We start from the raw sequence: 12540 nt of genomic DNA on the forward strand, positions 1-12540 counted from the left end.
ACCATAAAAAAAAAAATTCTGCCGTTTGAGGCAACCTAGAAGGACCTAGAGAAAGTTATGCTTAGTAAAATACCTCAGAGAAAGACAAATACTGTATGATATCACTTATAGCTCAAATCTAAAAAATAAAACAAATGAAGGCATGTAGCAAAATGGAAACAGACTCACAGTTATAGAAAACAAACTAGTGGTTACCAGAGGGGAGAGAGATGAGGTGGGGGTGAAATTGGGGTATGGGACTAAGAGATACAAACTACTATGTATAGAATAGATAAACAACAAGGATATATTGTGTATCACAGAGAATTATAGCCATTATCTTATAACTTTCAATGGAGTATAATCTATAAAAATACTGAATTACTATACTATACACTTGAAACTAATATAACATTGGAAATCAATTATATTCAATATAAAGAAAACAGAAAAAAAATAAGAGGATCACTTAACAGGAAGATAGCTATAAGCATATATACACCTAACAACTAGGCTCCAAAATACGTAAAGCCAACTGACAGAACTGAAGGGAGAAATAAGCAGTTCAACAGTAGTAGTTAGAGACCTCAGTATCCCCACTCTGAATAACTGATAGAGCAACTACTATAAAATCAATAAGAACGTGAAGATGTCAACACTATCGTAAAACAGCTTCAACTGACTGACACATATAGAGGATTCCACCCAACAGCAAAATATGCATCCTTCCAAGGCACACATGGAACATTCTCTAGAATACACCATATGCCCAACCAGAAAACAAATTTCAGTACGTTTAAAAGGATCTAAGTCATTCAAAGTATGTTTTCTAATCACAACAGAACTACTGTAGGACTCAATAACAGAAAGAAATTTGGAGTATTCACAAATTCAAGAAACTTTTATAAAATACTCCTAAATAACAAATGGGTAAAAGAAGAAATCATAAGAGAAATTAGAAAATACTTTGAGATGAATGAAAACAAAAATAGAATGTACCTAAAGCAGTGCTTAGAGGAAAATTTACAATATAAGTTTATATTTTATTTATTTATTTATTTACTTATTTTTGTCTTTTTTTTTTTTCTTTTCTAGGCCACATCCATGGCATATGGAGGTTCCCAGGCTAGGGGTCTAATTGGAGCTGTAGTCACTGGCCTACATCACAGTGACAGGATGCAGTAACCAAGCTGCTTCTGCAACCTACACTACAGCTCATGGCAATGCCAGATCTTTAACCCACTGAGCAAGGCCAGGGATCAAACCTGCATCCTGTGGTTCCTAGTTAGATCCATTAACCATTGAGCCACAATGGGAATGCTAATAAATGTCTATATTTTAAAAAGAAAGAAAAAAACTCAAATAAATCACCTAAGCTTCCACCTTAGAAAACTATAAAAAGGAAAGAAAACTAAGCCCAAAGCAAGCAGAAATAAGAAAATAATAAAGATGAGAGAAGAAAGTAGAGAATAGAAAAACAATAGAGAATATCAATGAGAACAGAAATTCATTCTTTGAAAAGATCAACTAAATTGACAAACCCTTAGCAAGGCCGACCAAGGAAAAAAGAGCAGGACTACTCCAGTTATTAAAATCAGCAATTAAAGCGGGTCCATAGCTACCAACATTACAGAAATGAAAATTTTGTAATACTATGAACAGCTATATGCCATCACATTAAATGACTTAGATGAAATGGACTCTTAGCGAGAAAGACACAATTACTGAGGAAATATAAAAATCTGAATAAACTCATAACAAATAAAGAGATTGAATTAGAAATCTTAAACCTTCCTGCAAAGAAAAGCCCAGGGCCAAATGGCTTCCCTGGAGAATTCTCACATTTAGGGAAAAATTAAAGCAATCCTTTACAACTCTTCCAGAAAATAGAAGAAGGAATACTTCCCAACTTATCTGTGAGCTTGATATCACCCTGACACTGAAACTATACAAAGGCGTCATGAAAAAAGAAAACCAGTATCCCCTGTGAATGTTGTTGTAAAAAATTTTAACAAAATATTAACCAGTTGAATGTAACAATATATGAGTATTATATACCATGACCAAGTGAGATTTATTCCTGGAATATATGTTTGGTTTAACATCCCAAAATTCATTAATGTAACACCAGAGTAATAGAATAAAGGGCAAAAACCACATGATAGATACAGAAAAAGTGTTTGATAAATACAACACCATTTATGAGTTTTTTGTGTGTCTTTTTAGGGCCACAGGTGCAGCATGTGAAAGTTCCTGCTGGCCTACGCCACAGCCACAGCAACTCCAGGTCACAGCCATGTCTGCGACCTACACTGCAGCTCTCAGTAACACTGGATCCTTAACTCACCAAGCAGGGTAAGGGATTGAACCCTCATCCTCATGGATACTAGTCAGGTTCATTACTGCTGAGACACAGTGGGAACTCCACCATTTGCGCTCTCAGCAGAAAAGGAGTTTCACCAACCTAATAAAAGGACCTATGAAGAATTTGGAGCTAGCCTCATGCTTAATGGCGAAAGACTAAATGTTTTTCCCCTAAGACTGGAAACAAAGCAAGGATGCACTCTCACAGTTTCCGTTCAGCACTGTATGTGTTCTAGCCAGTGCAGTTAGGCACCGTGTATTAGCATTCCACGGAGTTGCAGTTGTAAATGGCTAATAAGCCCATGGAAAGATTTTCAACATCATTAATCATTAGAGAAATACAAGTTAAAATCTCATTAAGATACCACTACAGGGAGTTCCCGTTGTGGCGCAGTGGTTAACGAATCCTACTAGGAACCATGAGGTTGCGGGTTCGGTCCCTGCCCTTGCTCAGTGGGTTAACGATCTGGCGTTGCTGTGAGCTGTGGTGTAGGTTGCAGACGCGGCTCGGATTCCGCGTTGCTGTGGCTCTGGCGTAGGCCGGAGACTACAGCTCCGATTTGACCCCTAGCCTGGGAACCTCCATATGCCGCGGGAGCGGCCCAAAGAAATAGCAAAAAGACAAAAAAAAAAAAAAAAGATACCACTACACTCCCACGAGAATGACTGTCATCAAAAAGCTGGCCACTAGCAAGTTCTGACAAGGGTGTGGATAAACTGGAACTCACGTACATTGCCGATGGGGTGTAAAATAGCACAACTCCTTTTGAACATGCTTTGGCCATTTCTTATAAAATTTAACATAAATTTACCCTGTGAGTGATCAATTCCATTCCTGTGTATCTATACAAGAGAAAGTAGAACAAACGTTTGCTCAAAGCCTTGTTGCACATGTTCATAGCATGTTATTATTATAACAGCTGGGAGGTTAAAACAATGGTAGTGTCCCTCGGTGGGTGAATGGATGGACAAAAAGTGGCTTATGCACATAGCCGAATACCCTCCAGGAATAACAAGGAGTTAACTACTGATGCTGTACACTACAACATGAAGGAAACTTGAAACCATTTTTTGAAGTTAAAATTGCATATTTATTTTGTTCCACTCAACTGAAGCAAGATATCCCTGGTTAGAGTTTCACGGGCACCCAGATCCGTGGGAACATGCTAAGTGAGAGAAGCAGAAGTCTTCATATCGTATGATTCCACTTAGAGGAAGGGGCCAAGAAAGGCAAATTTATAGCGGCAGTAACCGTATTAATGGTTGCCTGGGACTGGAGGTTGGAAAGAAGTTTGACTACAAACAGGCTTGAGGGATAATCAGGGGGAGGAGAGAAATGCTCTAAAAATGTTGCCCGACTGTAAATTCACTAAAAGTCATTTAATTGTACACATAATACAGGTATAGTCTGTAAATTATACCTCATCAAGCTGTTTTAAAAGGGTAATACTTTGTCATCATTACTAAAGAGCACTTCTTAAGTGTTTATTGCTCAAAATAAATAGGAAAAGACCTATTTAAATCCTTAAAAATGAAGACTCCAATATTGGCAGTCACATACCAGTGATTTCTAAGCCTATCTATGCTGTTTTTCCAGATTATCTTTCCAGTGCAGGTATTTCGTATACTTCAAGAGGCTGTGAAAAGATTAAAATGTTGAAAATATTGAAAATAAAATATTGAGTGCCTTATAAAACTTTGATAAAATACTTTATGTGTCATGTATCTATCAAAAAATGTCTAAGGTAGTTTTACTGTCTAAATTTCTAGCACATTTAAATAGAAAATTATACATTGAAAGAGTCCCAGAACATATGTAAAAATTACAGGTTGGATATTTTTCTTCTTTCCAAGATTGGAATAGATGGTTGCGGAAAAGAAACTTGTGCGACTTTGGCCTGTTACTTGACAGAAAACAAAGTCTACCGGGTGCCTTTATCTCACAATTATGCATACATGGAATTCAAAGAAGATTTTAAAAAGGTGTTTATTCAAACAGGATTAGAAGGGAGCCCCACTGCTTTGATAGTTACTAATTTAAACCTAGATCAGGTAAGTACTTTTTGTCTTTATAACTTGCTAACGTTTGATATTTAACTCCCAAAATTTAGTATTTGAAAATATAATATTTATCTATGGTCCTATTCACCTGCCATATCAGTTCTTCTCTTCATTCTCCATCCTTATCTAAGTCATGGCCTATAGACTAGATAGAGATGATTATGTATTTCCAATCATGCTGTAGATAATTTTGCATAAGCATTACAACAAAATAATTGTCTATTTTTATAATTTTCATTTTAATTGACAAGTTGGAAGTAATATATTTATGTAGCTGAAGTCATCCATTTTATATCCAAATCAGTTTTGGAATCTGTCCTTTTAAAAAAGAATGCTGAATTCCCACTGTAGTGCAGTGGGTTAAGGATCTGGTGTTGCTGCAGCTTTGTCATAGGTCACAGCTCCGACTCACATTCCATCCCTGGCCCAGGAACTTCCATATGCCACAGAGGTGGCCAAAAAAGAAAAATTTTAATTAAAAATTTAAAAAATGAAAGGAACACTTTCATTTGTTCTGACCACATAATCCATAAGGCACTGTCACTTTGAAGCTTTGGTTTCTCTCCTTTATCCTTCTGCTCAAATTTCACCATCAAGTTAAGAACTTTCCTTGCAGATTATACTTTATTAATATGTAATCCACACAGTCATGGCACAGTGGTAATGAACCCAACTAGTATCCATGAGGATTCGGGTTCTATCCCTGGGCTCGCTCAATGGGTTAAGGATCTGGCGTTGCCATGAGCTGTGGTGTAGGTCGAAGACGTGGCTCGGATCCTGCATGGCTGTGATGTAGGCCGGCAGCTACAGCTCTGACTCTACCCCTAGCCTGGAACCTCCATACATCTCGGGTGCAGCCCTAAAAAAATAAAAGACAATAGAAAGTGCTGTTGTAAGTTTGTTAAGTGTGTTAACATTTGTTAAGTGGAGTAAAGGGTACTGGATGGTGAGCCACAGTTTAACAAAAGACCACAAGAGGGTTTGAAATGAGACATTTCTTACTCCCAGGGCCTGGAGGACACAGCCCGCTTTGAGGGGACACATGGGAGGTGGAGGCAGAATGCTGAGAGGGGGTAGGGCCTGGGGCACCTGCTGTGATTAGGGTCTGCAGGTGGAGTGCTTGGGGGTCCAGGCTAGGACCAGATTTGTCAATTCAAACCCATAGACGGGTTTGGGTTCCACGAGGGTCTTATCTAAGGGGCACACAGCGGGATGCTGGATGTTGATCACAAGGGCTGTTGGGAAGTCACATCAGAACTCACGTTTGCTTGTGACTCTGTGGCCTGCTGTCTAAGGCATGTCCTTGTGTGAGGGGCTAGTGTCACTTGGAGGCCCCTGTGGGCTGTGTGGCCAAAGTAGACGCTGAGGCAATGATACCATGAAAGGACTTAGCTAAACTCTCAACAAGTAGGTAATAATCAGAGTATTTAATAAAGCTTTGGCTGCTCTCCATCATGTACTTGATGAGACAGGAAAGCAGCTGGCCCCATGTCACCTCTGTTGGTCTCTGCTGGAGAGAGCCCATCAGCTCTCTGTCCTGCCCCAACTGGGCTGAAATACCAGGAACCTGTGAGTGACTGAGGAGTATCCTGGGGACTTGATAATGCTAATAATGCATTTTTTAAAAAGAAAGCTTGGATTTATTCTCAAAACTAAAATGTTCATACTTTTTAATTTTATGGGAGTTCCCATTGCAGCGCATCAGAAACAAATCCAACTAGTATCCATAACGATGCAGGTTTGATCCCTGGCCTTGCTCAGTGGTTCAGGGATCTGGCATTGCCGTGATCTGTGGTGTAGGTCACAGATGTGGCTCAGATCTGGCACTGCTGTAGCTGTGACGTAGGCCTGCAGCTCCAATTCAACTCCTAGCCTGGGAACTTCCATATGTCTCGGTACAGCCCTAAAAAGCAAAAAAAAAAATTAAAAACCATGAGGTCTCGGGTTCCATCCCTGGCCTCCCTCAGTTGGCTAAGGATCTGGCGTTGCCGTGACTGTGGTGTAGGCTGACAGCTGTAGCTACGATTAGACCTCTAGCCTGGGAAACTCCATATGCTGCGGGTGTGGCCCTAGAAAAACAAAAGACAAAAAAAACAGCCCAAAAAAAAAAAACCAAACCTCTAACTGAGTTTCTTTCACTGCTGCTTCTCCTCTGTTACCTTCCTCTTCAATTTGGAACCTTTTATAGAGGGGAACTTGGTTAAATTAAAATAATCTTTGGCCATGTGATTTCTAGTTCGTGGAGGAGTCAAACACAAAAGGACTGAGAACGACTATGAGCAGCTTAAAGCGAAGCCCCTGCCCAGCTCATTATTGTTTCCACCTCACCCATCCTCCTGCCCCAGTGCCAGACGCAGTTGTTTGGCATACCCCATCTGGACCAAATATATGTATGTCTGTCTAATGTTTGGATAAGTGAATGGATGAATGAAGCTTACTTTGACTTGGAAAAAGCTGTTCTTGATGGCTTCAATTAAGAAGGTTTTTTTTTTTAATTAATCTCAATTCTTCTTAAATACAATTGCTTTCTCGGTTTGGTGTGTTTAGAGTAGAATATATGAATAACTTACTCACTTCTGATTATATGTTTCACCTAAGGGGTTGTTTTTGGAAGATTTGAACAGCGTTCTCAGTTTGGGAAAAATACCTGACTTGTTTGAAAGTAAGGAGCTGGACTCGATTGCACTGAGGATCAAATCTTTCGCTGAACAGTCTGGTTATATTGATAATAGGCAAGCTTTACTGTCATTCTTCCAAAAGGTACGGTTTTTTTTTTGTGAATTAGCTTTATTGTCATGACAAATGAAAAGTGAACTATGTTTATCATTCTGTACATGATTTTCAGATTGGATAATTTTTTTGGTTCTTTAGCTGAGTTTTTAAAGCTAAAATAATGACTTTCATCCCTACACACAGACACACCACAGGCAGGCCAAAGATCAATAAGAATCTGAGCCTGACTGGCTCTCAATGGCATCATCATCATCATAATAATAATAATAGCTGGAGGCAATGACAAGAGAAATAAGATCCAAGATTGTTTTGTGCCCTGGTGAGGTTTTCATTTCAATTACATGTCTGTACCAGGTCTGGAAAGGCAGAAAACAAGAATTCTTTCACCCCCTAAAATAGCCCTAGAATTGACCAGGAGGTGATGGATGCAAAAAGAAATCAGCCAGATAGAGCAGGTGATATTCAGATTGAACTCAGCAGTCTGGGTAGCTGGGAAAGAATCTGTTTAATGAGAGAGATTGACTAGACACATCAGCCAGGCTTTCTGCGTCTTTAAGGCATGATGGCTGACCAGTGGCTGAGAGAACAGATAGATCTCATCAGCCAAACCAAAACGTTTGCCCGCTTATTTCTCAGTTTCTGCCTTTCATGGAGTCATTTGAAAACTAAGCTAGGCCACCCTCCATTCCTCAGCTGATACTTCGTCATCTGGCACAAGAAGAAGATGTAAAAAATTCCAGGAATGGAATCCACAATTGAGAGAGAACAATACCATACACATGGATGCTTGGACCAAGTTATATTTTTAAATGTTTTGGTAGAAAGATTATCCTGATAACTTGTGACACTCTAGCACCTTGTTACAAAATTGGCTTATCCAAATTGACAGAACACTGTAAAACAACTATAATGGAAAAAATAAAAATCACAAAACATAACCAGCATTTCAACATTTAAAAAATAAATAAATAAATTGACTTATCCAATAGGTTGTGAGTGGTAAGGAAAAGCAAATTCTAATTTGGGGTGTGGAGAATAGTGTACTCCAGAAATAAAAAATAAACCAAGAATCCTGGAGAGAAATCAATCTTAATTTCATATATGTACTATACTTTCAAAAATGATTGAAGTTTCTCTTACAATAACAACAAATAGTAAGAGAACATTTTGAATTGGTGGATATCTTCAAATAGGAGTTTGGAGATGGATAAAGTAAAAAGAGGTAATTTCATTTTTAATTTAAACATTTCTGTGTTGTATGAAATTTATTTATTTATTTATTTATTTATTTTTGTCTTTTATCTTTTTAGGGCTGCACCCGAGGCATGTGGAGGTTCCCAGGCTACGGGTGGAGTTGGAGCTACAGCTGCCGGCCTACACCACAGCCACAGCAACACCAGAGCCGAACCACATCTGCGACCTACACCACAGCTGAGGACAATGCCAGATCCTTAAGCCACTGAGCAAGGCCAGGGATTGAACCTGCGTCCTTGTGGATACTAGTCAGATTTCTGCCCACTGAGACACAACAGGAACTCCATCTGTATTGTATGAATTTTGCATTGAGCATTTTCATTTTCTTTTATAAAGATTTTAAAGACAAAAAGGAAAAATTCTTGGACTTTGGTCTTTTTTTCAGCATGGTCTTTTCTTCTTTTTTTCACACTTATTTGGCAACATAGGCTGCTTGAGGCTCAAAGATGTTATCACTTTATTTGAAGTGAACTCCTCAGGCTGGTTTTATCATAAGGTGACAAGCGGAAATGAGGAAGGAATCTGTGCCCCATGGTCAGTCTTTCCACGAAACCAGGAACAACGACAACATAGCCAGGTCTTAGGGGTCAAAAGAAACTAGCTCTTTGCCTAGAACCTGCAAAATTGTGTAGGATCCAGTATTGCTTGGCTGTAATCCTTTAGCTGTCAGAGTTTATTAATGTCTCCCTGGTGTTCTCCCCATAGCATCCGTCTCTCTTTCCCTTTGTCTCTTTGAGCTGTAATTCACCTGACCATTTCTTACTTTGAGTTTCCATGAGTCTTCAGTGCACACCATCCCAGAGGAAAGTTGAACAGTAGGACCCATCACCGTCTGATATAAGCTTCCCCACTGAAGAGAACTCTAGCACCACACCCCTTCATAAAAAAAAATGCTTTATGCAAGGAATGTTCTGGAGTCCAGCACCTCCTCTACCAGTCCATCCAGCTGAAGCCAAGAACATGGGGTCCCCCAGGGCAGAACCTGGCTGCATTTCCCAGAAGAACCTTCTAAGACTTGTAGTTGCCCTTGGAAAGACTCCAGTCATGGAAGGTACTCACTGCACAGTTGATAGGTCTCTAGTCTACCCACTAAGGAAAAATATTGAAACAAATTTTATTTTTATCTTTTTTTTTTTCCTACAGCCACACCCATGGCATATGGAGGTTCTCAGGCTAGGGGTGGAATCGGAGCTACAGCTGCCAGCCTACACCACAGCCGTAGCAACGCGGGATCCGAGCCACATCTGCAACCTACACCACAGCTCATGACAATGCCGGATCCTTAACCCACTGAGCAAGGCCAGGGATCGAACCTATGTCCTCATGGATACTAGTAGGTTACCACTGAGCCACGATGGGAACTCCAAAACAAATTTTAAATGAAATTTTCAATATAATATTTTCTCCAAAGCAGTGGATTACATTTTAACAACCTATCTTTTCATTAATTTTCAGAGGTTACGTAAAAATCTTCATATTCTTATGACCATGAGTCCTACAAGACCTAACTTTCACCAGAATTGTAGACTATATCCTTCTTTGATCAGCGCCTGCACGATTGATTGGTACGAGAAGTGGCCAGAATCAGCTCTCCTGACTGTAGCCAATTCCTTCTTAAGAGAAAAGGTGGATTTTGAGAACAGAGAGGTAAATATAACATCTTAAAAAAAGGTCTAATGCAAGTTGAAGATTTCAGTTTCTTACCAGAGTCTGGCAGTTATCACCTCCCTGAATAGTAAAGAACCCTAGGTGGGAACAAGATAGGCAGCTCTAGGCAAAATTAGGAAAGAAGTCAAAAGTTTGTCTTGACTTTTTATCAATTCCCCATGTCTTCTGCCCCCTGATTGACCCTATTTCAAAGATGCCCAGATTCCTCACTAAGGTGTCCCCGTGACGGACAGCGTGTTTCCAGGACGGTAACAACTGTCCATCTTGGTACCAGATGCTCTGGGGACGATGCTGCAACCTTCTGTATCCTCCTTGTAAATTTCTCTGGCTTGGTTACAACAGCAAAACTACAGAGAAATGAGAGCACGAGCCACACACAAAATTATGTCGAAACTCATGAGCCACAAGTCAGTGAGAGTCTGCTCCAGAGTGATTCAACTGAGGATCCCGTGGCTTGTTGGCAAAAGAAGTTGTAAATCCATAGAAGCCTGAAACTCAGTGTGGGACCTAGAAAGGGGCTTACAGCCTTACCTGTTCAGGTGTTCAAGGAAGGTAAAAGAAGTTTAGTTCGGAGTGGAACCAGGAAGAAAACACAGCTGGGTTGGAAGTGACCAGGTTTGGCTAAGCTTGGTGGCTGGGAGATGGGTAATCAGGACTAGATTATGTCAAGTCAGAATTCTCTCCAATAAAGGGGACACTCTTTCCACTCTAGTTGCCCACCTATATATCTATATAGTCAACCCTCAAAATCCCTGGGAAATTGGTTCCACCCCCCCTTCCAGGTTTGATCCCTGGCCTCTCTCAGTGGGTCAGGGATCCGGCGTTCCCGTGACCTGTGGTGTAGGTCACAGACATGGCTTGGATCCCGCATTGCTGTGGCAGTGGCATGGGCCGGCAGCTGTAACTTCGATATGACCTGTAGCCTGGGAACTCCTATATGCCACGGGGGCAGCCCTAAAAAGAAAAAAAAAAAATCACTTTGTCGTTTTTTCCACCCTAACACTGTCTAACCACTAAAACATATATTCTTCGTCCCATTCATCCAGAGCCTCTTTCTACATCTCTACATCTCAGAAATGATAAACTATTTCGAGTTATTCACAGTGTTCAAATTTCTTTTGTGTGTATGTTGTGGCTCAGTGGTTAACAAATCTGACTAGGAACCATGAGGTTTCAGGTTTGACCCCTGGCCTTGCTCAGTGGGTTAAGGATCCGGCATTGCTGTGAGCTGTGGAGTAGGTTGCAGACGCAACTCGGGTCCGCATTGCTGTAGCTGTGGTGTAGGCCGGCGGCTACAGCTCTGATTAGACACCTAGCCTGGGAACCTCCATGTGCCACGGGAGCGGCCCAAGAAATGGCAAAAAGACCAAAAAAAAAAAAAATTTCTTTTGTGTGTATGTCTATTTGGATTACTTTCTCTTAATTCTTAGCAATTATTATTTTTCAGAACTTAAAAGAAAAACTTGCCCTAACATGTGTCCAAATCCACAAAAGTATAAAAGACTTGAGCATAAGATACTTTAAAGAGACGAGAAGGCATTATTACATCAGCCCCAGTAACTACTTGCAATTCATGGGTACATTTGTCCACATTTTGAAGTCCCGAGAGAAGGAAATGCAAAAAAAGAGGTAAGACGTTGAGAGCAAATCAGAAATGTGTACATATCACGTCTGTGCTTTGATTTGCAAAAGAGACACAAATACAAAACAGCCCACATCTGCCTTTTCAGTGGAGAAAAAAAGACCAAAGCTATAGAAGATCTTAAAAGAAGTAAAAGAAGGTGGATGTTGGCCCTCTGGTCATTCAGAGTCTGCCCCGTCAAGGGAAGGCTTTCTCTTAAATTGAGTCACAGACAATGAAAGCCAGAGTGGCCATCGTTGCCACTCTCCATGTCCCTTAGCCTATGGGACAACATGAAAATAAAAGGAGCCAGGTGACTACATCACAGATGGTGGGTCCCCCTGCTGCTGAGGCGTCCATGTCATGCTGCAGCTAAGCAGCTTTAGAGCCCCAACTCTTCCTGAGAAGGTGGGGGAGGAAGCACGAGGGAGAAAGGCTCAGGACCCAGGAGACACTGAGAAACCATCTCATGACTGCCTGCCAGCAAGATAAGGAAGAGTGGGAGACAAGTCTTGCAGCCTCTGCTCACAAGCATCCCACGTTCTCGAGTTCCAGGAGGGTCACAGGCTGAGATCCGTTGTAGTTAGACTTCTTCCTGTATGACCTATGTGGAGGCATAAAAGGTTGCTAGGGTGCCACGGTGGAGTCTTTCCTCTACAGCTCCATCCAGTGACCTGTCACTTACCCAGCCCAAAAAGAATAGGCCACCCTATCAGGCACCCATATTAATGGTACTGATAGGGGCTAGCACCAAATCCATTCTTGAACAACACTGGATGAGAGTGGCCATGACTCTGACACTTGGAGGACAGACCACAGACAGGCTTCCTATCTGAAGCCCAGCCAGTTAAAAATGCTAT

At 40.7% G+C, this 12540-nt stretch overlaps 1 protein-coding gene across 1 annotated transcript in view; it reads left to right on the forward strand.

Annotated features, from left to right (window-relative positions):
* DNAH14 (dynein axonemal heavy chain 14) overlaps window positions 1-12540 on the forward strand; it is a 319091-nt gene that overhangs the window by 223774 nt on the left and 82777 nt on the right. The window contains 4 exon segments of the mRNA XM_047754627.1: window positions 4198-4395; window positions 7003-7164; window positions 9847-10038; window positions 11507-11688. Coding sequence (XP_047610583.1) covers window positions 4198-4395; window positions 7003-7164; window positions 9847-10038; window positions 11507-11688 — 734 coding nt within the window.

The sequence above is a fragment of the Phacochoerus africanus genome, chromosome 12, assembly GCF_016906955.1.
Source record: "Phacochoerus africanus isolate WHEZ1 chromosome 12, ROS_Pafr_v1, whole genome shotgun sequence".
NCBI classification, from domain to species: Eukaryota; Metazoa; Chordata; class Mammalia; order Artiodactyla; family Suidae; genus Phacochoerus; species Phacochoerus africanus.